The sequence below is a fragment of the Lissotriton helveticus genome, chromosome 3_1, assembly GCF_964261635.1.
Source record: "Lissotriton helveticus chromosome 3_1, aLisHel1.1, whole genome shotgun sequence".
In the NCBI taxonomy this organism is placed as follows: Eukaryota; Metazoa; Chordata; class Amphibia; order Caudata; family Salamandridae; genus Lissotriton; species Lissotriton helveticus.
This window is the reverse complement of record NC_136061.1, coordinates 1838745531-1838772767: the sequence shown is the minus strand read 5'-3', so window position 1 is coordinate 1838772767 and position 27237 is coordinate 1838745531. Positions and strand designations below refer to the sequence as shown.

The 27237-nt window shown below is 49.2% G+C and overlaps 1 protein-coding gene across 1 annotated transcript in view; it reads left to right on the top strand.

Moving 5' to 3' along the window:
- LOC144823882 (mucin-5AC-like) overlaps positions 1-27237 on the top strand; it is a 663881-nt gene that overhangs the window by 269557 nt on the left and 367087 nt on the right. The window contains exon 22 of the mRNA XM_078682770.1: positions 6883-7122. Within this exon, the coding sequence (XP_078538896.1) occupies positions 6883-7122 (240 nt within the window). The remainder of the gene's footprint in view (positions 1-6882; positions 7123-27237) is intronic.

The following is a 27237-nucleotide window of genomic DNA, read 5'->3' as shown; positions in this document are numbered from 1 at the left end:
AGAGAGGCCTTCACTCGCGCTTGCCGCAAGATGACATCGCGATCAGAGTAGTTCAGAAACTTGCCAATAATCGGTCAAGGGTGTGCTCCTACTGGGGGTGTCTGCATAAGAGCCCGATGGGCCCTTCCCACAATGAAACAGCGTGATAGCATGTCCGGGGGAAGCCAGCCTTCCAGCCACTGGGCCAGAAAGCGCTCCACATTGTCACCTTCACAGCCCTCAGGAAAGCCCACAAAGCGGAGGTTGTTCCGTCGGGCCCGCCCTTCCGCGTCCTCGATCCTCATGGCCAGGCCCTTTTGTATCTTCTCCATGGCCGCCATCTTCTTTTTCAATATGGACACATCATCCTCCACCTCAGATATTCGGGTCTTCACGCCGGTGATCCACTCCACCACATTCCTCCTGTCCTGGCGGAGCAGTGTGACATCAGCCCCAACAGCCCCAATCTTGGCATCCAGCATGTCCCTGGACTGCGTTATGGTCGCCAGCAAAGCCGCATTGTCCGGTGCAGAGGCCTGTGAACCCCCGCCACCAGCCCCCTGGCCCGCTTCTGTGAATTTGTCGAGGGTCCCCTGCTTGGTGTGGCCGCCTCCAGCAAGGCCCGCGTCATCGTGACAGTGTCGGTCGCTCAAGGCTGTACAGCGCCCCACTCCAATGCCCACCACCGCAGGCGCGGCCAAGAGCAGCTCCACCAACAGGTAAGTCCAAAGGGCCCCAAGCCGAGGGGCAGCAGACCGCCCCTCCCCAGGACCCATAGTCGCAGGCAACCAGTCCACTGAACTCCACAATGTCCGGTGGGCCGGGGCTATGTAACAAGGTGTCAGGCCCCCCCGACAGGGAACCAAAGCCAGCCGGGCCCAGCAGCAGTCCCAACAAGCCACTGACACACACACCCCTTCACAGGTTCCGGGGGGTCCATCAGCCTCCAACCGGGGCCCGATCTGGCCCCCGAGCTCCGCGGTCCCACGAAGGGCAATCGTCAATGTGGCCAGACACGGGGAGGAGAGAGAGGGGGGCCCCCAGCACCCCACCGCTCCCTTCTTGCTCACTCACCGCAGCACGCAGAGTCGCCACGTGGCCCACCATGCCGCCATCGTTGTCTCAGCTGAGGGGCACAACTCGCCGACCTGCAGAGACCCGGGCCCCCTCCACACTCCAGGCCCACCGAGGGGGTACGAAGATGATGATGACTCAAGATGGCGGCTGCACCCACTATGCCGCCCCGGAGCAAGGCTTCTCCCGGCCTCCACGGGCGCCGTCCCGCCGTCATCTGCCCTCCGGCGGTGACCCTGCTCCCTCGCCTCTCAGGATGTCGGGCGCGCTCGGCCCCTGTGTATCAGGGCGAGCCGCGCCCATTTGGGTCCGCCGCACTGCTTTGCAGGTGCCGCCATTCCTGCACCCCCGGTCGGCAGCGCGAAAATCGAGGTCCCGGCCTCGGGCCTCGCCGGACGCCCCTCATCACCGGGGCTCCGCACGTCACCCGACTCACCAGCACTCAGCCGCCGCCACCGGACAATGCCACCAGGCCCGGGGACCACACAGGAGACTTCTCTGCCCTCGTTGATGCTCAGGGCAAGGTTAATAGCGCAGGATAGGTGACGGCTGGTCAGATCTCACACTGTACACGACCGCCATTGTTGCGGGTAAAGCCACGCCCCCCCCCCCCAGTCCTTCGTATCTTTGGTCTACCAGAAGGAACAGAGAACCCAGCTGGTTCATCTTCTGCTTTTCTAGAATCATGGCTACCTAAAATAACTGGAATTCCCTTTACTGATGTCTTAGAGTTTGAAAGAGCCCACCATGTGCCTGCTTTCAAATCTCCTCGCAAGGGCTGTCCAAGACCGATAGTCTACAAACCCTTACGCTATCAAGATGAAGAAAAGATCCTAGACTTTCTCAGGAAAAACAACAATTTTACCTGGAATGGCAGAAGAATTACCACCTCTGAAGCATATTTGAAACCCACAGTTAAAGTTAGAAAAGGCGTCTTATATCTACGTCCAAGGCTGAAAAATGATATCATACAATTTTTCTTTGCCAGGCCCGACTAAGTTTCTAATTAATGTTCAAGGCTCTACCCATATATTCCAGGATTATAAAGACTTAACAAAATGTTTAGATGAAAGAAATGACGCTGAAATGGACACCTCACCTTAGCAAAAAAATAGCAGCAAAAACTCGGAACGTTGTTGTAGCCTAATACGACATAGTCACTTTTGAAATTTATTTCTTTTTAACTTCATGGTCTCCAAGTTTGGAGGCTTAGGCTTTTGGGTAGTTTTACTCATTGTCATTAATACCACTGTCATGAGTGCCTCAGTCTTTTATGGTTTCGTTCACACTTTTTCTCGTGTGGTGCCCTCTACTTATTACAAGTTTCCTAACTCTATCTTACCTAAATACTAACAGTCCTTCGTTCTTAAATCACTTACCCATTCACGATCCCTGATGAGCTAAAGTGAATGTATCCCTGCTTCTACCTTCTGAGATCCAACTTTCACCTTACCAGCTTATGACTAACATCATAATAACACTGATGCTACTAACTCTGGCATCTTATCTACCACGGGTAGTCAGAAGAGACCCTTAGGCACAATGTTGCTCCTAATATTCTGTCACTGGTTTGGTTATAAAGTGGACATACTTCCTTACCTACCTCACAAGCACTATAGCACACCAAAGCAAAGTCACTGAAAAAGTTCCTCGGACTGTTCATTCGTTATAAATGCACAATGTCATCTATGCTTGCTACTTTGAACTCACTCTAACATAATTGTTAATTGTAATGCTCTTACTGCTGCCAGATATGCCTTACCCCTCAATTTCCAAGTACTAGTCTCAAGGTGATTGCGATATCATGGACTCGCTCACTACTGAACAGGGTACAGGCTAAAATGACTGCTTTGCATAGGGAGTATACCCCGGGACAACGCATAATCCAGATTGCCTCCAAATGGGTTGCCATGTTGCAAATCTTCAAAAGTGAGCAACATGCAGACGCTTTAACGCTCAGCTGCCACGGATGAGGCTGAAACACTAGCCAGGGCACCACAGAATCATATATAGGTGGTGCTCACAGAGAGCGAGACACCAAACTGCGCCCCTTTTGCATATCCCAGGTCCAGGAGGCTTAATGAGAGGCAGCATGCAGGCCAACACACCGTGACTACACATAAGGAGAGAGTTAGGGGCGGGCAGGAGTGACCTGAGTTGGACAGAGTTTAGAATCCTAGTTCAATCTCTCCTTCCCCATTATGGCACTTCCCAGAAGCTGGTCACCATTACCTTTAGCCCTCATTACCACTTCTTCTTCTCAGCGACAATACATGATTTATGTCTCAAGCTGACAACATTGCAGGCTTTACTATGGAAAAGAGTGCCATGTGACCTTGGGTAAATCTGCAGTAGAAAATAAATTCCGAGGCAACCTAACAGTTTAACATATAAACCAATGTTATTGAGCTCAGTGTAAAAGATCAAAACTGCACAGATATATTTAGATGAGATCATTTAATCTTCAATTATCAAATTTATATTAACATTCATTATTTATGTCACCACATCGGTATTTGGTTTTTTATTGCAATTTTATGAAGATTAATTATGCTTTGAATAAATATTGTTTTTAAAATGGAACAATGCGACTAAAATTATTTAACGGTCCCTAACTTATAGTTTAAGATTTCTGGATGTTATTTCTAGTTTACATGTTAGAACCTTTCTTAGCGCTGTCTTACCTTTTTATTGGTACTTCTTTACCTCGGGGTGCCGTGCTGAATGGCTACAGGCTTCTCCTCGATCGCGTTTCTGGCATCGTTATGGTTTGACAAACCGCTAGCGTCAGGTGACCGTATACGTAAGCAGGGCACAAGTCCTAAAAAAGAAGTGGGGGGATTCTGTCACCGGAAGTGACGTCACAACAGGAAGTGACGTCACGAAAGGTGGCTTGCCCCATCAGGCTCATTGCCTCCCCTCGCTCACTCCTTAGATGCGATTGCATCTGAGAAGTTAGCGTGTGAGCAGGGTGCTCTGAGCTCCGAGCTTCTCGTCCCAGAGAGGCCAAAGAGTGAAGTCTGGCTGTTTGGTAGGGGGGACGGCGTCCACCTGGTACAATAAGTGGAGGGACGCCGTCCACCCACGTGGTACCCCGACTCGAGCGATGTACGTAAGAGACAATCTAGTACTTATAACTATAGAGAGCACGGTGTAGTTTGATGCCAGAAATGCGAATTGACTTCTGGGGCAGATGTATAGAGGTCTTAGGATGCACCATGCCACCTGGTGCCTCCAGGGTTCCAGTCAGTTGGGCCACCACAGAGAGCAGGGGGATGTGACCTTCCAACGCAGAGACGCAAGTATCACAGATACAGCTCGCAAGCGGTCAATCCCACACTGTAAAGAAGGTGGCTGGACTCACATCATTCCCAGCTCCCCATGTATCATGGCCCTAGCATCTAGGCCATCCAAGTCATCTTACTCTGCCACACCCATGGAAACAGAAAAGGTCAGTGAAGGTGGGGCAGGGAGGCCAGGCCACTCCGCTCACCATCGTCTGCTGCAGGCCTTCAGGAAGTTGGCAAATAAGTGTTCTGTAGATATCCTAAGAGTGCTTCCGGTGAGCAGAGGGGACCCCAGTCACCGTGGTCATCTGGTGGTCATAGGGGCAGCAGTGCTGAAACCACAACTACAGAGAGAGCCATATTGCTTGAGATCAGTCATCTTGCAGGTCTAGCAAACCGTAGACCACCGAGGGTGCTATGTACCTCCAGAGCCCTCAACACCATCCAGATTATCTGGAATGGATCGCATAGTGCAGGGTAATGTGTTCAAGAAGCCCCAGGGGAGCAAGGTAAAGCACATTGCATGCAGCCCCTCAGGTCCAATGCAAGTGTTTAGCCAAGCAGAGCAACACTGGCATTCAAACAGGAACTGGGACTCTCTCCCTGAAGAAGAACCATCAGCCACCTTGGGGCGGCTCAGGACAGTCTGCAATAAGGGAAATGGATGCAGAGGGCAGTATGTATAGTGATAGGGGTCCAAGCACTCAGGGCACAAATCCCCCATAACAGGCAGGCAGTTTTCAGACCAGGTGCAGTGCCCCTACTGGTGCTGATGGGCAGCCACAGTGTCTGCATGCCTTCCCAGACAGCAGGTGGATGCCTGACATTGGGTGCGACCACACTCCCATCACCTGAGGGTTGTGCCCGAACACAGGGCACCGTCATGTCTCTCTGCAGCCCCCTCCACAGTAGTAGGATCATCCCACTGGTGGCACCCGCATCCTGCAACGGAGACCGGGGACGCAGCAGGCTGCAGGAGCCAAGCCCATGTTCCTCTTCGATGCGGAAGCACCGTCGCAGAAGGTACCACGCCGCAAAAGTACCTGATTCACCTAGGGGAGCCGGAGGTGCAGAAAAGCAATGTAGGGTTCCAAATCAGGAAGGATGTTTTGCCAATGGAGCCCATGTGAAGACAGAGCCTCAGCGCGAGGCGTCCAACCAAGGTGCCATCTTGGCCACACACCCTGCATTCTCCCTCTGCCCACGTCTTTGTCTGCTTCAAAGTCGATTTTTTACATGGGTACTTTAGATTCAGTCAACAACTGCAGTAAAAGAAGCCCTCCAAGTGGTCCCAGTTGGTGGTCATTGGAGATCCAGGTGCAGAGGTTTAGTAAGATATTGTAGGTGAGTGTCCTAGGGACATATATACTTTTAACAGCTAGGTCTGGGTCAGTGGCCTGTCAGGGAACAATACCAGAATTATGATGATATGCCAGTTGACACCATCACAAGATGTTGATGATCCATGAACTCAGGCAGGAAAACAGTGGAGTGGAATATGAACAAAGAATATGAAATAAGATACAAGAAAGAAGTAAATCAAAAGAAAAGAAAAATAGAGAGTATACAGAGGAGCAAAGTCCTTCACATGACATATAATGGCAGAAGGCTCTCCTGGTGGAAAATTGAGATGGCAAATATTGACAAAAGGAAACTGTCCATGCCATCCTGTTCTAATCAACGGCTGTGATCCAAGGGGTCCTGCCGAGATTGAGGGTCGCTCACTACAAACCTCATGCCTTAGAGGCATATGCACTGGGCTCCAAACAGCCAAATTAGCAGTGTAGATTGGGTGATATAACAATGGAAACTGTTTCAGGAAAAAGTGCTGAACCCTTTTTTTTAATAGTTCATTATACGATACTACATAGAAAAGAGCAGTTTTTATTTTCTTATGATATGATTCATAGGCACAAATACATCTAAAGGGTATTAAAATGCTTAGGTGCCGTATTGTATCGAATGATTTTATTTTTTTGATTGAAAATTAGTATTTATACTGTTCTCTGAAAGTTATCGATATTTATTCATTGTTTAATGGAGGAGATTATTTATTTTTCTGTTGCTTTGATTATATGTTACTAGTTCTTTACAAATACTATTTGTTTAGGTAAAGGTTTTAAAGTAATATGTTAGCTATTAATATAATTATTATGAGAAAGAACAAATTGCGTATTTAAATCAATATGATAATGCGATCTGTTATGGTTTATATTTTCATTCTTACGTAACCTTGATGTGGTAGGATGCTAGAATAATTTTAATTTTGATCTTATTTAGTGCTATGGAATCGTTTGAGATATATTGTAGTATGCATTAAATATAAAGCAATGTAAACAATTATCCACATATAGAGGGAGTGTTTTGGAGTGGGTGCTAGATTCAAGCTTGTGATGCAGAATGTACAACATATTTAGATGACAGAAATTAGACATATGAAATGTGTGCATTCAGCAATTCTACCACCATTTGGAAAACAATACAACAGCAGCACTAAACTCAAGTTCTCTACCTGACTCCAAGATATGTGCTTACTTCACAGGGGAAAATATGTGGCTTGTGCGGCAACTATGATGGAAACAGCAAAAACGACTTCACCACGAGGAGCCTTGCTGTGGTAGGGGATGTGACAGAATTCGGTAACAGCTGGAAGTTCTCACCAACTTGCCCAGATGTTGGCTATCCCACGGACCCTTGCTCTGCCAACCCTTACAGGAAGTCCTGGGCCCAGAAGCAGTGTAGCATTATCACAAGTGATATCTTTGCAGCATGCCATACTCAGGTAATAGAGGGAAGTCAATGTTTTGTTGTCACTGACGACTCTAAAGGGAATATATATGAGGTTTCAAAGGCAAGTACGAGCGGCACGTTGGTGTCCACAAGCTGTAAATGACTATTTTTAAGGGGTCAAATGAAAAAAACATTCTGGATGGCAAAAGTTAAACTTAAGAAAACCCGAGCAAGGAAGATTAAAGAAACTAGTCACCATACGGCAAGCAGCATGTTTAAATGTTTTTTGCGTGTGAAAAATTACGTTATCTTTCATGTATCATTTATTGTGTTTCTTTTTTATGGCAATATAGTTATGTGATTATATTTTGGCCATTTGCTCATATTCCAGTGGTACATTCTGACTCCCATTCTTCTCTGATGTCTGGCTTATCCGCACTTTTTGCTCCATTGTGCTCTTTCTAATCTCTGTTCTACCTCACTCCTTGGGCTGGATGAAAAGAGTACAGTCTATAAAACGGGCACAGGACGTTACTTCGGCCACCCTGACAGACGAAAGTCCCCCATATATAGAGTTGACAGGCAGCCCAGCAGTCATCCCTTTACATTGAAATACCCAGTCCTCACGATTGTTCCTCTCAATGTACAAAGCAAAATGTTTGTTGGATTGCCGCCGTCGATTTTGATGGCCGATCACCAAACATTTTTAGTATTTATCTTTTTCAGAGACAAATTCCTATAGTATGCGCACAACGTGACATTCACTCCTCTCCATTTCCATCATTTTCCCCTGCTGTGCCCAAGAACTCTCAGAATCAGAGCATGTTGTCCAAGGCGTAGCCTTTTTTATTCACATCTAATCAGTTAATTCATATCAGACCAATAGGAGAAAAACATCCTGTTTGGATATATAAAATTATTCACAGCATCATGCTTTAGCCACCTCAACCTGTCAAAATTACACTTGCACTTCAGTTTTGGCCTTACACTTTAGGGGCAACAACATGTCAAAGGCAGTAATAAAATTATGCACATTACACCTGCAGTTGAGCTTGGCCATACAGTTGAACTTGGCCGACTCAGCCCGCCAAGCTCCCCACTCAGCTGCGCACATTGTGCCGGCAGTCCACACTGCGCTACAGCAAACAGTTGCATTACTTGAAATCCAGGGCACCGCATAACGCACCGGCCCACCGGGGTACCTGAACACAGGCATCCTCCCAAAGGTTCTACTCAGTCCATACATTGCGGGTTAGGGCAGTAGAGTCTAGGACTACCGGCAGGTCAGTCCCCCTTTTCCGCCTTCCCTCTGTACACGTGGATCCTACCCCCTCTTGGGGTCCATCCAGTTACTGAACTTCCATTGTTGTGCATCCCCCTTTGTTGTTAACTGTCAGTGCTCCACCACAGGGTGAGAAGCTACCCGGCACACTTGCCCTCTCCCCACCTGGCGCTGACAGCGCTCCCCAATAGCCATTAGTAAAGTGTGGTTAAAGAGCTCCTGTGCTTATTACTGACAGATGCACCCCATCTTTTACCTAACTGGAGCAAGTTGTGATGAGTTGCTCTACGAGAGTACAAGTATTCTACTTGGATATATATATCATTATACTAGGCATCACACTCCAGCGACATCCACATGTCAAAGGCAGTAAGAAATTGAAGTTGTCATTGCAGTTAAGCATTACATTAAGTTGACCATACACTTGAACGCTCTGCTAAGCACATTGTACCTGCAGGCCACAACGGCTACAGCAAAAAGTTGCAGTACTTGAAATCCAGGGCACCAAATAGCGTACCGGCCCTCCGGGGCACCTGAACACAGGCAACTGCCCCAAAATTCATCTCATTCCATAAGTGGCGGTTCATGCAGTATAATGGAGGACCACCAGCAGGCCGGTCCCCCCTCCCCGCCAACCCACTGTGCACTTGAATACTACCCCCTCTGGGGGTCCATCCACCACCAGCATTAATGACCAAAATTGACCAGATGGGGAACTGCTTTTGATTGTAGAGCCTGTTCAAGATAACCAAACAGAACATGCAATGTAACACGCCCCATCCTAAAGGCAGTAAAGAAATTAGCGAGGACAAGCGGCCCAGCTCAGTTGCGCACCTAGTGCCAGCAGGCCCAAACGTACAGTTGCGCAATAGTGCCAGCAGGCCCCAATGTACTACAGCAAACAGTTGATTTAGTTGAAAACCACAGCACCACATAGCACTCCTAGCCCCCGAAGTGCCTGAACACATGCAGCCTCCCCCAGCGTGTACTCCGTCCATACTAATGACCTAGCTGCTTTGATTTGTAAACGAAAGAATGCCCACAGTAATGTACACGTACCAGGCTGGACCATTAATGGAGTGCTTTTGCCACCACCCCACAGCGTCTCCCCCCTCGTCCTGGCCCTGATACCCCAAAAGTGGGTCCCCGGCCCTAAATTTCCCTGCTTTTTTAGGGCTCGGCCTCCGCCCACGAAGGGGGTGGAGCTTCGAGCTCCTAATGCTAAAGAAGAAAGAAAGGATCTCTAGGGGTCTGAACAGACACATTCCTTAGTGTATTTTGTCATCTGCCTAGTGATTCGTCTTCGCTGTGCTGTGTATGCAGTAGCGTTGCCGTGATAGGATGTAAGTAATTTACGCGTGCCCGATGTGGCATATTGTGTGTGAGAACGAGCACGGCAGAGTGATTAATCTTAATTACGAGCTGTCAGAGTGCCCGTGTAATGCAATCCAGATGGTGCGAGCGCGTACACCATTGCATGCAACAGAACAGTGACACGGTAATCTTGCCCTTTATCTTTGGGCCCCCCCCCCCCACTTCCTCCTTTTCAAATTCCTTTCGAGCTGAGCGGAGCCTGCGACTACGGACTGCGAGCCTGAGCTGCTCCTCCCGGCCCCAGCCCCTCCTCTCCTGTGAACTCTGCAGTCTGCAGATTGCACCGGCGGCCGTCCCCAGCAACTTTAAAGGTGAGTGTTGTGTCCTCATGTAACGTAACTGGTGCTCTGTAAAGCGCTCTGATACCCGATTCGGGTCAAGTTTGCGCTATATAAAACTCGGCAAAAAAAAACGGACCTCAGTGATTTCTTGTTTATATTGAAATACACAGTGTTCAGCGCTGGGTTTTCTCAGATGCACTGGGATCCTTTCCAGCCGTTTGCTCTTTCATTTCTCGGGCCTCCTCCCGCCTCACACATCGGTCCTTTGTGACCTCTGACCTAAGAAGCCCTCCAAAGATAGATGTGTGGAGATCGTCTCCTTCCAGAGCCTGATTTACCTCTGCTGCTAATTAACTGTAGAGCAATGGCCCTCAGCCATCCATTGAGAGATAAGCTTTGGCCGGTGAAAGGGATAATCTTGCACGTCCTCTTATTAAAGACTGCCCAGCTTATGTCCAATTTATTACGCACGAAATACCTTCCAGCACCGGGAGGTAGGCACTGCGCAGGCCACCGAGGCCACGGTGAGAGGCATAACCCGCCCCCTATTTCGACTGACAGTTGTGATGGCAAGTTCAGGTCTCTCAATTGCACCCTGAAGAGTAGGCCCTCCAGCTGGACACCACGAGGACCAGGAGGCACCGATCCTGTAGGGCTGCCCTGCCTATCATTCGTCTAAGGTCGATAACATGACGCTCGTTGAGATGGGTAACAAGAAACTCCATTGCACAGCGCCAAGATAAATAATGTAATACTTGGGGCAGCCTCCGACATGGCCGGAAGGCGGAAGGGTTGCTAGCGGCCTCCGTAGTAAAAAAGCACAAGACAAATTCAAGACTAGGCAGCCTTGGTGTTGGGCTTGCGGATATTTAAATGCAACAGCCCCTAGTTTCTCAGTAGCGCTTTGGGTACTCTCTTGCAAATGAAACTCTCGGTGGAGTTAAACAAGAGGGAGACATGCTACTGTTGAAAGAATAATAAGCTTTTCAGTTCAAGAACTTACATTAAAGGATACGAAGTTCCCTTTCTTTGAGAACGGGAAAAAGCATAGGGCCCGCGATTGAATTTAGACCTAAAAAATGGAGGGCATTCAATTAACTGTGGCCTTGTTTATCTAAGTGGCGCTTTATACCGATAGCCGGGTTTCAAGCACTTTATAAGGGAGTAATCCTTTCTCTCGTTACTCAGACCCGGTGCTAATTACGGAGAGGCTTGTGACGGTGCCACACATTTCCGATTACACGGGATACGGAGGCGGAGAGTAGGCCGCACAAATGGGTTTTGAAAACCACAAGATGCTCCCCGCATGCCGCTTTTATAGCGGAGAGGAGGTGGCCTAACGGCTAGGGCGCTCGACCTCGGACCGAGAGGACCCGGGTTCGAGTCTCGGTCACACGACCCTAAGCAGAAATTGAGGGAAACGACAGAAATCGGGGGAAACGATCCAATTTTGCGTTCTTTCGCGTTCCACTTTCTTCGTATTGCGCACATGCTTACTGTCTCACGGGCTGCCTGATAAGATAATTGTTTTGCACAGGGGAACGACTTTGCTTTTAGGAGGCCTCTGCGATTCTGTATCTCAGCAAAAGAGTAACCCTTACCTCACACCATGTACAAAAAGTGCCACTGGTGATTCTGAAGAGGCAGAAATACTTGGCTGGTACCTCAGAAGTGGCTTAAAACCCTTGTGGAATGTTCGACTTCTCATAGTATTCTATGCAAGTGTAGTGCTGGTTATCTATACCCGTGACCGTGTAAGTGGAGCATCATTTACACATATGCTGGACAGTACGAATGTCCATACATTAAGGCTGAATCTTCGCAATGGTGCAGAGTAGTGAGTGCAGAGTGCAGAGTGCAGAGTAGTGAGTGCAGAGTAGTGAGTGCAGAGTAGTGAGTGCAGAGGGCAGAGTGCAGAGTAGTGAGTGCAGAGTGGTGAGTGCAGAGTGCAGAGTAGTGAGTGCAGAGTGCAGAGTAGTGAGTGCAGAGTGCAGAGTAGTGAGTGCAGAGTGCAGAGTAGTGAGTGCAGAGTGCAGAGTAGTGAGTGCAGAGTAGTGAGTGCAGAGTGCAGAGTAGTGAGTGCAGAGTAGTGAATGCAGAGTGCAGAGTAGTGAGTGCAGAGTGCAGAGTGCAGAGTAGTGAGTGCAGAGTGCAGAGTAGTGAGTGCAGAGTAGTGAGTGCAGAGTGCAGAGTGCAGAGTAGTGAGTGCAGAGTGCAGAGTAGTGAGTGCAGAGTGCAGAGTAGTGAGTGCAGAGTGCAGAGTGCAGAGTAGTGAGTGCAGAGTGCAGAGTAGTGAGTGCAGAGTGCAGAGTGCAGAGTAGTGAGTGCAGAGTGCAGAGTAGTGAGTGCAGAGTAGTGAGTGCAGAGTGCAGAGAAGTGAGTGCAGAGTAGTGAGTGCAGAGTGCAGAGTGCAGAGTAGTGAGTGCAGAGTGCAGAGTGCAGAGTAGTGAGTGCAGAGTGCAGAGTGCAGAGTAGTGAGTGCAGAGTGCAGAGTGCAGAGTAGTGAGTGCAGAGTAGTGAGTGCAGAGTGCAGAGTAGTGAGTGCAGAGTAGTGAGTGCAGAGTGCAGAGTAGTGAGTGCAGAGTAGTGAGTGCAGAGTAGTGAGTGCAGAGTGCAGAGTAGTGAGTGCAGAGTAGTGAGTGCAGAGTGCAGAGTGCAGAGTAGTGAGTGCAGAGTGCAGAGTGCAGAGTAGTGAGTGCAGAGTGCAGAGTAGTGAGTGCAGAGTGCAGAGTAGTGAGTGCAGAGTGCAGAGTAGTGAGTGCAGAGTGCAGAGTGCAGAGTAGTGAGTGCAGAGTGCAGAGTAGTGAGTGCAGAGTGCAGAGTAGTGAGTGCAGAGTGCAGAGTGCAGAGTAGTGAGTGCAGAGTGCAGAGTGCAGAGTAGTGAGTGCAGAGTGCAGAGTGCAGAGTAGTGAGTGCAAAGTAGTGAGTGCAGAGTGCAGAGTAGTGAGTGCAGAGTGCAGAGTAGTGAGTGCAGAGTGCAGAGTGCAGAGTAGTGAGTGCAGAGTGCAGAGTAGTGAGTGCAGAGTGCAGAGTGCAGAGTAGTGAGTGCAGAGTGCAGAGTAGTGAGTGCAGAGTGCAGAGTGCAGAGTAGTGAGTGCAGAGTAGTGAGTGCAGAGTGCAGAGAAGTGAGTGCAGAGTAGTGAGTGCAGAGTGCAGAGTGCAGAGTAGTGAGTGCAGAGTGCAGAGTAGTGAGTGCAGAGTGCAGAGTGCAGAGTAGTGAGTGCAGAGTGCAGAGTGCAGAGTAGTGAGTGCAGAGTAGTGAGTGCAGAGTGCAGAGTAGTGAGTGCAGAGTAGTGAGTGCAGAGTGCAGAGTAGTGAGTGCAGAGTGCAGAGTAGTGAGTGCAGAGTAGTGAGTGCAGAGTGCAGAGTAGTGAGTGCAGAGTAGTGAGTGCAGAGTGCAGAGTGCAGAGTAGTGAGTGCAGAGTGCAGAGTAGTGAGTGCAGAGTAGTGAGTGCAGAGTAGTGAGTGCAGAGTAGTGAGTGCAGAGTGCAGAGTGCAGAGTGCAGAGTGCAGAGTAGTGAGTGCAGAGTGCAGAGTGCAGAGTAGTGAGTGCAGAGTGCAGAGTAGTGAGTGCAGAGTGCAGAGTAGTGAGTGCAGAGTGCAGAGTGCAGAGTAGTGAGTGCATAGTGCAGAGTAGTGAGTGCAGAGTGCAGAGTAGTGAGTGCAGAGTGCAGAGTAGTGAGTGCAGAGTGCAGAGTAGTGAGTGCGCAGAGCAGTGAGTGCGCAGAGCAGTGAGTGCGCAGAGCAGTGAGTGCGCAGAGCAGTGAGTGCGCAGAGCAGTGAGTGCGCAGAGCAGTGAGTGCTGTTATTTATGATTTAAGGGAAAAAAAAGAAATGTCATGAGCAATGCCAATAGCTCTACTTTTAATGATGCCGAGACCATTGCATTGTAAATGCTTGTTCTCTTTTGGTTGTAATGGGCAGATTATTACGAGAACCAAGGAACCACAACCAAGGATGTTAGATCATACTGTATTTCCTTGTAATGGTGCTAGGCAACCATAAAGTGTAGCATAAGGTAGGAGTTGTCAGAGAATGCTATCCTTATATGCCAGTGTAGTAGCTGCGGCCCAGTGAATGATACTTGCCTTGCACAATATTGGTCCTCTAAAAAGAAAATATACCTCCGCATATAAATCCTTGGCGATTGAATGAGGCCACCGTAATGTAGATGGATGTGTAAACAATCCAAATTGCCTGTGCATTATGCCACAAATAAATCGCAACCCCTGATTGGTGTTTGCTTCTAAAATGCATGTGGTCACCTAGGCCACTCCATGTTAATTGTGCTGCATACCACCAGTCCTCACTAAGAACTGTTGAAACTTAAAAAGGGAAAGAGAAACTTTGCCACAAATGAATTGCAACCCCTGATTGAGAAACTTTGGAACAAATAACCCCTGATTGGTGTTTGCTTTTAAAATGCATGTAGGCCACTCCATGTTAATTGTGTTGCATACCACCAGTACTCCCTAAGAACTGTTGAAACTTAAAAGTGGGAAGAGAAACTTTCCCACAATTAAATCGCAACCCCTCATTGGTGTTGGCTTCTAAAATGCATCTGGTCCTCTAGGCCCACTCCATGTTAATTGTGTATAAATAAATCTTTGGCAGTTAGTATTAAATACAGCCCCATTAATCTGCAATTGTTACTGGGGTGAGGCGAGCCACCCTATGTCGATTCATTTCTCCGCACTCCCCATTGCCAGTGGATTATGACAGAAGTACATCACCACCCGTTATTGGGATGCGATGTTCCCATGTATTTCCTTCCCGAGGCCCACTCCATATCAATTGTGGTACCCTCTACACGTCCTTCACTAATTACTACTGACCCTTAAGAGAAAAAAGGAAATAAAAAGCCGGCAATTAAGCAAAGTCCTATTTCAGCAAAGCACAGTCAATCACTAATTGATGAGCATGTAAAATGGATTTCCTTTCCAAGGCATAAAATGAGTCCTTACTAAGGCCTGCTGACAATTCCCCACATAACCTGAGGATTCTGCCCCAAATTTGTTATTAGGATGAGCTTTTTTTTTTTTTTTTAAATGCGTTCCTTCTCCAAGGGCCACTGGTTGTTATTTGTATGGTACGTCAACCATCCTCATGAAAGACTGCTAACACGTGCAAAGAAAGCAAAACTTTGCATACAACTATTTGGCAATCAAGTAACGCCACCCCAATATCGCCTGAATTGTTAGCAATTCCCCAAATTGTCTACGAAATATGCCACCAATAAATCTCTACCCGTTATTGGTATGAGTTTAAAAAATACAGTCCATTAATGCCAGGAAGAAGGCATGTTCCATAGAGCAGCGCCATGACACCTTCCTGTGTGGCAATGCTCTTACACTAACCTCGGGAAACATCCTTTACAACGCAACTTTTACCACGCAGTGCCTTTACGACGCAACTTTTACAACGCAAACCATTACAACGCATTGCGCTGGGGGGCGCTCTAGGATAGGGAATAGGTTTAATGTACTATCCAACACCTTCCCTACTATCCACGGGGACTGGAGTTGGAATAGTAAATTAAACTATTTACTATCCAGCGCCCCAAAGCACTATGCGTTGTAATGGTATGCGTTGTAAAACTTGCGATTTAAAGGTAGGCGTTGTAAAAGTATGCGTTGTAACGTCATACATCCTCTAACCTCTTCAGGCAATGATCAACTGAGAGCCAAGTACACCATCTGATTTAATGATACACCCTAAAACAGGGATTTCCCTGTGCCACCAACCCTTGGCTAACTCCGTACCAGAGGTAAATGGAACTAACGCTGGGCATTAATTCGTTTGGTATTGAGGACTAAAAGAAACATGAATAATGCTTAAATGACCAGTCCAAACCAACCGAATCCCTTCAGCCGTTTTAGTTCCCTTATCCATTCTAACCACCATCCCAACTGACAAAGGGTTACTACCAGGTTGCTGCTACCAATTCATATTTTTGACATATAGCATCATTTGTATTTGCTTGGGTCCTTTCACCCCTGAAGTGGAAGGCATCTTGGTGGTGAAAACCAGAAGCTTATTCTTCCAACTGAATGGTGCTATTTGTCCAGCTCCGCAAGATGCAAGGCTAAGCGTACCGGGTGAGAATTGCACCTGTTGTATGGGTTATGTTATCACACCGCACAGACATACGTGGACAAGAACACCATTATTATATCAACAAAAATATTTTGCATGAGGGCTGAAACCACCATCCCAACTGGTAAGGGGTCACTACCAGGTTGCAAAAGACCATCCATATTCATGACATGTGTTTACACTGTGCACTTTAAGCCCCAACGGGGCATGTTGGCGCTAAATAACATAGGCTTATTTACCCAACTGAATGGCGTTCAATTGTCCACCTCTGCTAAGTGGAAAGGCTAAGTGTACATGGGTGGGAAATGAACCAGTGACTAGGAGGTGAACCAGTGAGCAAGAGGTTGATCCCCGGGCTGTGCCATGGATGTGTTACTCCACTAATCCCCCCTGCCCAGCAAGAGAACCAGCATTTTAATTAATTATCAGATAAAACGTGTTTATGGGTTGAATAGTACGTTTGGTATCATTTGTGGACTAACTTGGTACATACATTCGTATGTACCTTAGAGCCCATGCTCCAGAGATGAAAATTCCCCATACAATAAAATATAGACAAAAAAGGGATTAAGCATTGTCGCATTTTATATTAAGACTTATCAATTTGACCCTGAACAATAACGCATCTTGTAAACAAGAATGATTTACGAGCCCATGGGGAAGATTCATTATGCACTATAGAAGTACCATTACATTTGTTGAATCAATAACCCAGAACTGTGCTTCAAATACCATTAAAATGAATAAACCCAGACTACGCTTGAATCACTCCGTTGGCTGCCCACAAAGTGTGGTGTGCCATTTAAAAACTCCAGGCATCTTCCATCGGCCAAAACATCCCACAGACCCATCCGTTCTGCACAAAATGGCCATTCCCTACAATGCCTAAAAGGACCTGTAATCAAAACAATCGTGGGCTCCTTCTTGTGCCCCTAGATAACCAAGCTAGAATTGGGGGAATGCAGGTAGCACAAACCACTCCTTCCCTTTAGATGTTTGTGTCTGCACGCAAAATTAAAGTACTCATCATACCGTGATAACTGTGGAACACTGTGACCATAGTCCCGGAACCTTGAATAAAGACACTTTCTAATCCCCCAAACCAGTATCACCAGCCTCCCCAGTGATAACGTGGCCCACTAGGTGAGAAGTCAAGCAACAAAATATCCTGCTCACGTACCAACGCTCAATGGAGACTGACCCACGATGAACTTTTGTTTCAAATTAGCGCAGAAAGTTACAGGAACCCATTTTACAAGAAATTCACCTTGCCAACCATCTTCCCCTTCTTCTTGACAGACAGGGAAACCTGGTCTCTAGTAAGGGACTAAACGATCTTCATAAACGCAGAGATTAAGGAAGTGAAAGCACTGTGGAGACTTCAAACTGTATACAAATGCCGTATGGGAAGGGGTTATACCAGAAGGCTAGCGGCTCATGTTGCTTTCACTTGCTATAAGTTCCTAGCCGTAGTGTCAATACACATCCACGTTGGTGTAGCACCGCATCCAAAAGTGTGCTTGAAAGCAACGTGTTGCCCAGAATGAAAGTTATTATGTATCCATGAGCGCGCTCTGCGGAAATACCACCTGCTATTTACAAAGTGCAGAGGAGTTAAATTGGTAACATATGGCTGTGAAACAAACCCCACCTTTCAAATAAATAGAGCACATATTAGACAGTAACCATACGCAGCGGGGTATGAGAAAACATGTTTCCAAAAGAGTTTCTTTCCTCCGATGGCGCCCATGTGATCACGGAATGAACTACACACAACCTCTGAAGTTACAGCGCCGAAGAACAGCGAAAATATGATAGCAAGCGCTTCATTGAAAAAACCTTGTCCTTCAAACTTCCGCTGTTCTGGGTGAATCCTGACCCCAAGTATAGTAATGCCCATACACCAGTGAGAATTAGGAGAAGCATACTTTAATGTCCCTAGTCTTAGGTGAATAGGCGCCCCGCAGGAACATTACCACCCCTCCCACACACAAAGGCTCGGCCCCTCCTTTTGCAGCCACCTCAGATGAGCGAGGTGCCTTCCCCACATGTGCCAGCTGGAGGCCTCACACCGCGAGCTGCATCTCTCCTGTAACGGCACGGCCCCCACTCCAGCGCGGCCCCTTAAACCACCGCTCCTGCCCCATTCACCGCTCCTGTCCTTTCACCGCTCCTGTCCTTTCACCGCTCCTGTCCTTTCACCGCCCCTGTCACTTCTCCTGCCCCGTCACCTCTCCTGCCCGTCACCTCTCCTGCCCGTCACCTCTCCTGCCCATCATGTCTCCTGCCCGTCATGTCACCTGCCTGTCATGTCACCTGATCGTCACTTCTTGTGCCCGGTCACCTCTCCTGCCCTGTTGCCTCTCCTTCCACGTCTCCTCTCCTGCCCTGTCACCTCTCCTGCCCCATCACTGCTCCTGCCCCGTCACTGCTCCTGCCCGTTCACTGCTCCTGCCCCGTTCACTGCTCCTGCCCCGTTCACTGCTCCTGCCCCGTCGCCTCTCCTGCCCTGTCGCTTCTCCTGCCCAGTCGCTTCTCCTGCCCAGTCACTTCTCCTGCCCAGTCACTGCTCCTGCCCAGTCACTGCTCCTGCCCCGTCACTGCTCCTGCCCCGTTTACTGCTCCTGCCCCGTTCATTGCTCCTGCCCCGTTCACTGCTCCTGCCCCGTTCACTGCTCCTGCCCCGTTCACTGCTCCTACCCCGTTTCCTGCTCCTGTCCTGTTCCCTGCTCCTGTCCTGTTCCCAGCTCCTGTTCCCTGCTCCTGTCCTGTTCTCTGCTCCTGTCCTGTTCACTGCTCCTGTCCTGTTCCCTGCTCCTGCCCGTTCACCGCTTCTGTCCTTTCACTGCTCCTGGTCCTTTCACCGCTCCTGTCCTTTCACCGCTCACGCCCGGTTACTGCTCTAGCTCATCACCCGTCACCTCCCCTGCCCCGTCACCTCCCCTGCCCCGTTACTGCTCTAGCTCATGCCCCGTCACCTCCCCTGCCCCGTCACCTCCCCTGCCCCGTCCCCTCCCCTGCCTCGTCACCACCCCTGCCCCGTCACCGCCCCTGCCCCGTCACCTCCCCTGCCCCATCACCTCTCATGCCCGTCACCTGCCCCGTCACCTCTCCTGCCCCGTCACCTCTCCTGCCCGTCACCTCCCCTGCCCCGTCACCTCCCCTGCCCTGTCACCTCCCCTGCCCTGTCACCTCCCCTGCCCCGTCACCCCCCCTGCCCCATCACCTCTCCTGCCCCGTCACCTCTCCTGCCCCGTCACCTCTCCTGCCCTGTCAATTCTCCTGCCCCGACACCTCTCCTGCCCCGACACCTCTCCTGCCCTAGTACCTCTTCTTTCCTGTCGCCTCTTCTGTCCGGTCACTGCGGTCACTGCGGTCACTGTGGTCACTGCTCCTGCCCAGTTCACATCACTCCGTGTACAACATTGACAAAGATGTCAAGTTCCCCACAGTACTCTGCTTGGGGAAAGCTCCTCTCTAATCACCAACTCCGATCTCGGGGGCACTTGATATGTTAAAGGCAGAGGGCAGGCGCATTGTCATTCTGAAGGGGCTAATCTGCCTCAATCGGAATGACAATGGCCCGCCCTCGGTCTGTGCGAGCTCAGGGGAGGCGGGGGCTGCTGCACCCTCTGGAGTGCAACAGAGAAGTGCAAGCAGCCCCTGGAAGCGGAATGAAAAAAGTTATCATTTTAAAGTTGGAATATTCTTGCCGTCCCGGGACGCTTTTTTGAAAGCGAGAAGTAGGGGAACGGACTGAACAATTTTTTAGAAGTAGGGGCACGTCGTGCCCTTCCGTCCCCGCCCACTTCTATCACTGTCGTGCCCTTCCGTCCCCGCCCACTTCTATCACTGTCTGTACATGTTAGTTTGCTATGCGCCAGATTCAGACGGAATATTTTAAGGTGTTCTGCACATATGAACCAGCTTTTAGCCGTAAAGGTAACAGTTTGCAATGCAATGCTCATCAACTTTATTTAATGCTCGCACCGCTGTGAGAACAAGGCTGCTCGCACCTCTGTGAGAACAAGGCGCGTCCCCCGCCTATGGCAGCTGGATACCTCCCCCTCCGCGCCGCATTTCTTCCTGAACTTAAACTTCCCTTGAACTTAAAAATACATTATTCATATATATGTATACCGACATGAACTCCATGGGGGAGCGCGCTCTGCGAACCAGGCGTGGCCACCCACACTCCGGCACGGCCCCTTAAACCACCGCATGCTTTAGACAGCATATTTTAAATGTATTAGACTGTACATATTAGTTAGCTATGCGCCACATACAGTCGGAATAATAATAAGGTGTTCTGCACATATGAACCAGCTTTAGCCGTAAATGTAAAAGTTAACAATGCAATGCTCATTAACTTTGTTTAATGCCTCGCACTGCGAGCCGCATCACCTTTTTAATGGCGAGGTCCCCACTCCGGCGCGGCCCCTTCATCCTACCAAGACATGTTGTTCATATATCGACACAAACTCCATAATTGAGCGCCGCTATGAGAACGAGGCGTGTCTCCGCCTATGGCAGCTGGATGCCTCGCCCTCCGCGCGCATCTCTTCCTGCACGGGAGTCCCTTAACTAAAAAGACATTGTTCATTTATATATACCGACACAAACTCCATACTCCGCCAATAGGCCCCCACGCAGGCATGGCGGGGCCCGGTCCCTCCCACAACCCGTCCCCTTCGGGGCCGCGTGCCTCGCCCCCTCGCCCCGGAAGTACTGGTGTGCTTCCGGGGCGAGGGGGCGGGGTCGCGGCGGCGAAGGGGTTAAGAGCCTGGGGAGCGCGGGAAGCGGCCTCTTTGTGCCCGCGCTCCCCAGGCTCGCTCCTCGCCCCACCGTGGGGACGCATTCGACCACTGACATATTGTCTGACCAGAATACTACCGATCTGTTGGCCAGTTCCTCGGGCCAGACTTTCAGTGCCACCCAGATTGGGAAGAGCTCGAGGAAACCAATGTTCACCGTCAGCCCGCTCTCCTCCCACCAGGCGGGCCACTTCTGCGCCACCCATTTCTTGCCAAGGATGGCACCAAACCCCACACTGCCCGCCGCATCGGTCCATAAACCAATGTCCGCCGAAGACACCGTAGGTGCACCCCACAGCACTCTTCCATTGAAATCCGCCAGGAATGCCATCCATATCCGCATGTCCTGGCGCACCTCAGCAGACAGCCGTGTCCGGTGATGTTTTTCACGAAGACCCCTCATGGCCTGTGCAATTGAGCGCGAAAATGGGCGAGCCATAGGAATTACTCTCAACGCAAAATTTAACTGTCCCACTGTCTGCTGCAACAGCCCCAAATTCACCTTCTTCGCTTGTAAGCACAGTCCTAGAGTCTGTTTGAATTTTTGGATCTTTTCTGCTGGTAATCTAAAACACCCCTCCACAGAATCCAGTTCGATGCCTAGAAATTCCAGGCATGTCACTGGTCCAACTGTCTTCCCCTGCGCCAACGGGACCCCGAAAGAGCGCATGAGCACGCAAAATTCCTGCAATGCCAACGCACACTCCCGTGAACCCGCCGGGCCCAGAAAAAAAAAAGTCATCCAGGTAGTGCATCACCCATTGGTGACCCGTATGCTGTCTTAATGCCCATTCCAAAAAGGAGCTAAACTGTTCAAAATAAGCACATGAAATTGAGCAACCCATGGGCATACACTTATCCACGTAGTACTTTCCCTGAAAGGAGAAACCCAGCAGGTGCTGGTCCTCTGGATGAACCGGGAGTAGTCTAAAGGCTGACTCAATGTCTGACTTAGCCATCATTGTACCTGCGCCCAAACTCCTCAGCATGCCCGCTGCCTGATCGAAGGACGCATACTTCACAGAGCAAATTGTGTCATCAATAGCATCATTCAATGATGCCCCCCTTGGTGCGGATAAGTTGTGGATGAGCCTAAATTCCCCTAGTTCTTTCTTAGGCACCACCCCCAGGGGAGAGCACACAAAATTCTGCGTGGGAATGACGTGAAATGGTCCTGCTACCCTCCCCAAACGCACTTCTTTAGCTATTTTTGTTGACACCACTGTCGGATTGGCAAGGACTGATAGCTGATTCCTACACTGTGGTCTCCCGACATACCCCCCAGCAGGAATTCGAAAACCATGTGTGAAACCCTCTTGTAATAGTCTAGCAGATGTGTGATTCGGGTACCTATTCAACCAGGGGATCAATGCTGACAGCTGGATGGGTGAATGTGCTATTAGCGGGTGGATCTTCCTATTCAGGTTTCCTCCTACCCCTGCTACCTGCACCCCCAGTTTTATTTCGGCATGTTGTTTCGGGGTGGGACGTGTGGCCACATACGCTACATGCGTGCCTGAACTTACAGGTACCTGGTGCCCTGTTGCATGTCCGCCTATTGAAGTCCCAACATACCCCCTTTGCCCCTCCATTTGCTCTCTGCTTTTGGGCCGCCTCCCCTCCCGGTGCTGATCGAAAGGGCTGTTGAAAAGCCTGCTGCGGCCTGGGGAAATAACCTCTACCCGCATTTGTGCTTGTGCTTGCCCCTTGACCCTTCTCGAATTGATTGTGCCATGAGATAGAGTCTACCTTGTCCCATGATAAAGTTTTATCAAATTCTTTGGACTTTCTGAACGCGACATCATATTCCTTCCACACATCCCCTGCATGATTCTCATGGAACATTGTTATCCTACTTTGGTAGCAGTTCATGGCTGGTTGCATCCCCTTAAAACGTTCGCCCATTACTGCGCCGAACACTGCAAAACCCCTCAGCCAGTTGATGAGATTTTCTTCCACCCTAAACTTGTACAGCTTCGCTCTCCATTCACTGGGCAAAAACATTTCCTTCTGCGATTTTGCATATTCCCATTCCCTGTTATCTATCAGCAATGAAAACATGTTCACATACTTGTCGGCCCATATCAATTCCTTTACACTCTGTGACACATGCTGTGTTAAGCACTCACCCCTAGAGGGCAATGTTCCTTCGCCCAGCAAAGGCAGGGCAATCTCCTTACCATTCCCATTGTCGTTGGGTAACATTGCTTCCGCAGTCTTGGCACTGCCTCCATCATTGGCTGGACCTGTTTGGGGAGAAACCGGTGCAGGCGGCGTTGCGCCCCTACCACTAGCCAACAATATCTGCGTCACCAATGTTTGTTGCTCCGCTGTCAGAGCAGTATTGACCGGCAACGCACCCCCCCCTAACCAAGGTAGAATAGCCGCCACCTGAGCCGCCAGGTCTATTGGCACGGGCCCTGGCGCGGGAGTGGGAGAAGGGCCCGCACCTAGGGGCACCGGAGCCTGTGGTGGCGCGACGGGTGGCAGTGGTGCCGCCGCCGGTATTACTGGCACATTTGGTACTGCCACTGGCAACTGGGGCACCGGGCCTGGAACAGGCACCGGGACCTGAAGTGGCTGGAGTGGGGCAGCTGGGGGTACCTGTGGTGGTACAATTGGTCCAGCAGGAGGTAGGATGGGAATAATATTCTGTGGCTGCCCCCCCACTCTCTTATTTCTTGCTCGCCTGGGAGGTGACACAAAAACGCCCCTTGGCTTGGGCGGTACTATCGTCCGCTTGGGTCTACCAGATGGACCGGCCTGGGCATCTACTTTGGCCCCTAGAACCGCTAAAGCCTTATCCATTTTATCAACCTTCCCCAGTCTCTTATCCATTGCAGACATTCTGCGCATCATTTTTTGTAACATTACACCCACATTCGGATTGACACGCCCCCTTCTTTGAGACATATTTATGAGCACACCGTGCTCCGTACCTGACCCAGTTGACGGTGCCCGAGCTGGGATACGTGGACCAAAGGCCTAGGTTCGTTCCCGTCCAATACAGACCGAGATCCTAGTCTTGTTGTCCTGAAATAGAAATTTCGTTAGCTTTCCAATTGCGGTAGACGGGCCACGTCCAGCCTATATTTGGGTGAAACAACCTTAATTCCAATGGTTAAACATCCAGATTACGTATATACCCTTGCAACCTGTATCTTGTAGCTAAGTCACGTCCTTGTATGATAACAGCAAAATTAAAATGTTTGTCCTGAGTGCTTTGAAAGGAAATCAAACTTTGTACATACCCTGCCTAATCTATTTAAATCGTAAATACAATACCCATCTAAAGCATGTACCTCTTTAGCCAGTAAATAAGTGACTAGACACTAAAGGCAAGCCCCCTTGCTCTCTCGTGCACCCTCCGCCTCAGCTGTCCCTGGTGTTACATACACATTACACACAAAATAAGCACCGCCAATTTCGAGCACAGTAGACACTATTAGCAATAAGGCAGGGAAATAGGCATGCAATCACTCAGGTCACTAAGCCTATGGTTACAGTTAAATATCGTTAGCGAACAAGGCAGGCAAACCGGCAGTTAAATATCGTGAGCAAAACGGCAGGCAAACCGGCAAATCGACAAGAATGCGCTCAATAAGGTCGCTAAACCTTCCTTATCATTTCCTTCAAATTCAACCAACTCACTTCCCCAGCTCTTGCACCGCTGTGATGGATCGTTTACCAGCCGGCTTTCCCCGACGTGCGCTCAGCCCTCCTGCCGCTGCCCCCGCCCCGCAAAATACCTCGTGTTCTGCCTCTCCTTCCACGGTCTCCACCGCACGGCTGTGTGACGCCTCTCGCTCTTTGTCCCGCGTTCTCCCGCCTTCGAGTAGCAACGGCTCCAAAATCACCCGACAAGGTCTCCCGCTTCCTCTTCGACAGGCGCCGGTCTGTGTCCCTTCAGTAACCGAGTCCTCCGCAGCGATCAATTCAGCAACGCTCTGATCCCACGCGGCGGTCTGCTGGGCTCCTGGGAAAATTCAGGCGACACAGGAACCTGCAATACCTGCAAAAGAAAGAAGAAAATTAAACGGCCCCACGGTGGGGCGAGGAGCGAGCCTGGGGAGCGCGGGCACAAAGAGGCCGCTTCCCGCGCTCCCCAGGCTCTTAACCCCTTCGCCGCCGCGACCCCGCCCCCTCGCCCCGGAAGCACACCAGTACTTCCGGGGCGAGGGGGCGAGGCACGCGGCCCCGAAGGGGACGGGTTGTGGGAGGGACCGGGCCCCGCCATGCTTGCGTGGGGGCCTATTGGCCCCCCCTTGTATTAGGGGAGCGCCGCTCTGTGAACCAGGCGTGCCCCCCCCCCCCCCCGATAATGACAACGGGACGCCTCGCACCGCGAGGTGCTCAATACCATTATTGTAAAGTTACTTAATACTAAATGCCCTTATAAGGGCGACCCACTACGCCAACGACCTCCCATGCACACCGCCGCTGACTGGAAACCTCTCGCCTCGTCACCGATCCACCTCTGCAGCTTGCTGGAGGACTGAGGGGACAACGAGGCCGAATACTCCAGGGCGCAGCCTTAAATAACTCTTGCAGGAATTCCTACGCCCTCTCATGAAATCCCCGGCCTTGCTCATTAATTCCACCCCTTTCTTAGCCGCTCATGGGGGAGGCTCATTCTCGTGGAGCAACTAAGGGCGTCCCTCCACTAGACGCGGGGGCGCCTGTTCAAATCAAGAGGTTGTTTCTGAAAAACCAAGAAGTAATGACCCCCACATCTTTGGGATTTTCTTCCAGGGTGTGTGGGTCATTATTTATTTCCTGTCCCTCACAGTCAGGTTTTCCCTGATGGTGATGGACGAGAAACAAAAACAATCAGAACGTCTACGCTAAATAGAGCACACACTGCATTATCCGCCCTCCTATATCCCGATGGAGTAATATTCTGTCTCTGTTGGCTTAATTGACGGAATACGTAAGGTAACTATGGTAAGCAGAAATATTCTACTGAGAAATCTATAAATTGCAGGTTCTGGCTCGCTATTGGACTATTTAGTGCAAGAGTTGTTTCCTGCCCAGGTTTAGTAGAATAATATATCCCTCTTTAAAGAAAAGCACGAGAATTGAGTCAATGGATTTGAGCTGTCTCCAATGTATACAACCGTCTCCACCTGGTGCTCTAAAGTATCAAAAATCAGTGGAGGCAGTTTAGTTTATAGATCACATATCAAATGACATTTTGCTTCTAGATATGCCTGGCTGGACAAGCAGGTTTGACGGAGAATTCCTACGTGGACCAATTTTCAGCTAAAACAATAAGATAACACTTCAGCTTCTAATCCACCCATAGGAAATCAGTTTTGGAAGATTTCCCACATAAGTTAAGTCCTACATGACACTTCTTCCTGCTTGTTTGATTTTTCCCAAAAATCACAAACACTTTGTACTGTGACCCATGAAGCCAAGCGAGTCCTACTTAGTAGATCATCAGTATCCAATGTTAGTTGTATTCCATTTTTAATCTTAGGTAGAGTTGAATCGAGTAATTTCACCTAAAAGTTGAGGAACTCTTTTACTAACATTTAGAAGCCATTAAATTTAAGAGCAACCCAATTTTGCTGCACCACTATATATATTTGACTATCTCAAAGACTTCACTGAATAGATGCGAACATCAAGTAACTGGGTAGCTAGAATGTGCCTAAATCTTCAGGAAAAGAGACTGGTAACTAAAGTCTTTAAGGTGCTCCAATCAGGGCGCACCCCTGGAGGTAAACACTAACACAAGGGCAAATTATGGTCTTCTCAGTGTGACAGGAGTACTTTTCGAATCCCTGCACTGCTACCGTGCACTATAACGCACTACACGGTAGTCAGGAATTAATGGTAACCTAAATCAGACCAAATCATTCAAGTAGCTTTCATGTGACAAAAATGTGTGGACAGGTCAGTGGGATTTCAATGTCCAGTGCTCCCTCTTTTAACCTCAACCTGATTGTTAAACTCAACCACTTTCTCTTAGCCAAACTTCTAAAAAAGAGGTTTATTTGACTGAATACAAGACTAGTGTAGTGTAGTAATGAAACATACTCTGTAATCATCTTGTTCCACATCTAATTGGCAATTAAGAACATATTTGTTTTTAATCTAGTATGTAGTGTATGTGGTAGAAGCTCCTTCATGAACAAGCATCTGCAAGGTCTGGCTTCAATATTCCAGAACATGTAAAAACACAAAGGCATTAACAAATGTTTTTTACATGCTGTTTATCACATTAAAGCCTGCCCTATTGGCTTTGACACTACTGGCAAAACGTAGAAAAACCGGTTTGTTTTCTGTATATAACGCATGTGGGAGATAAAGAA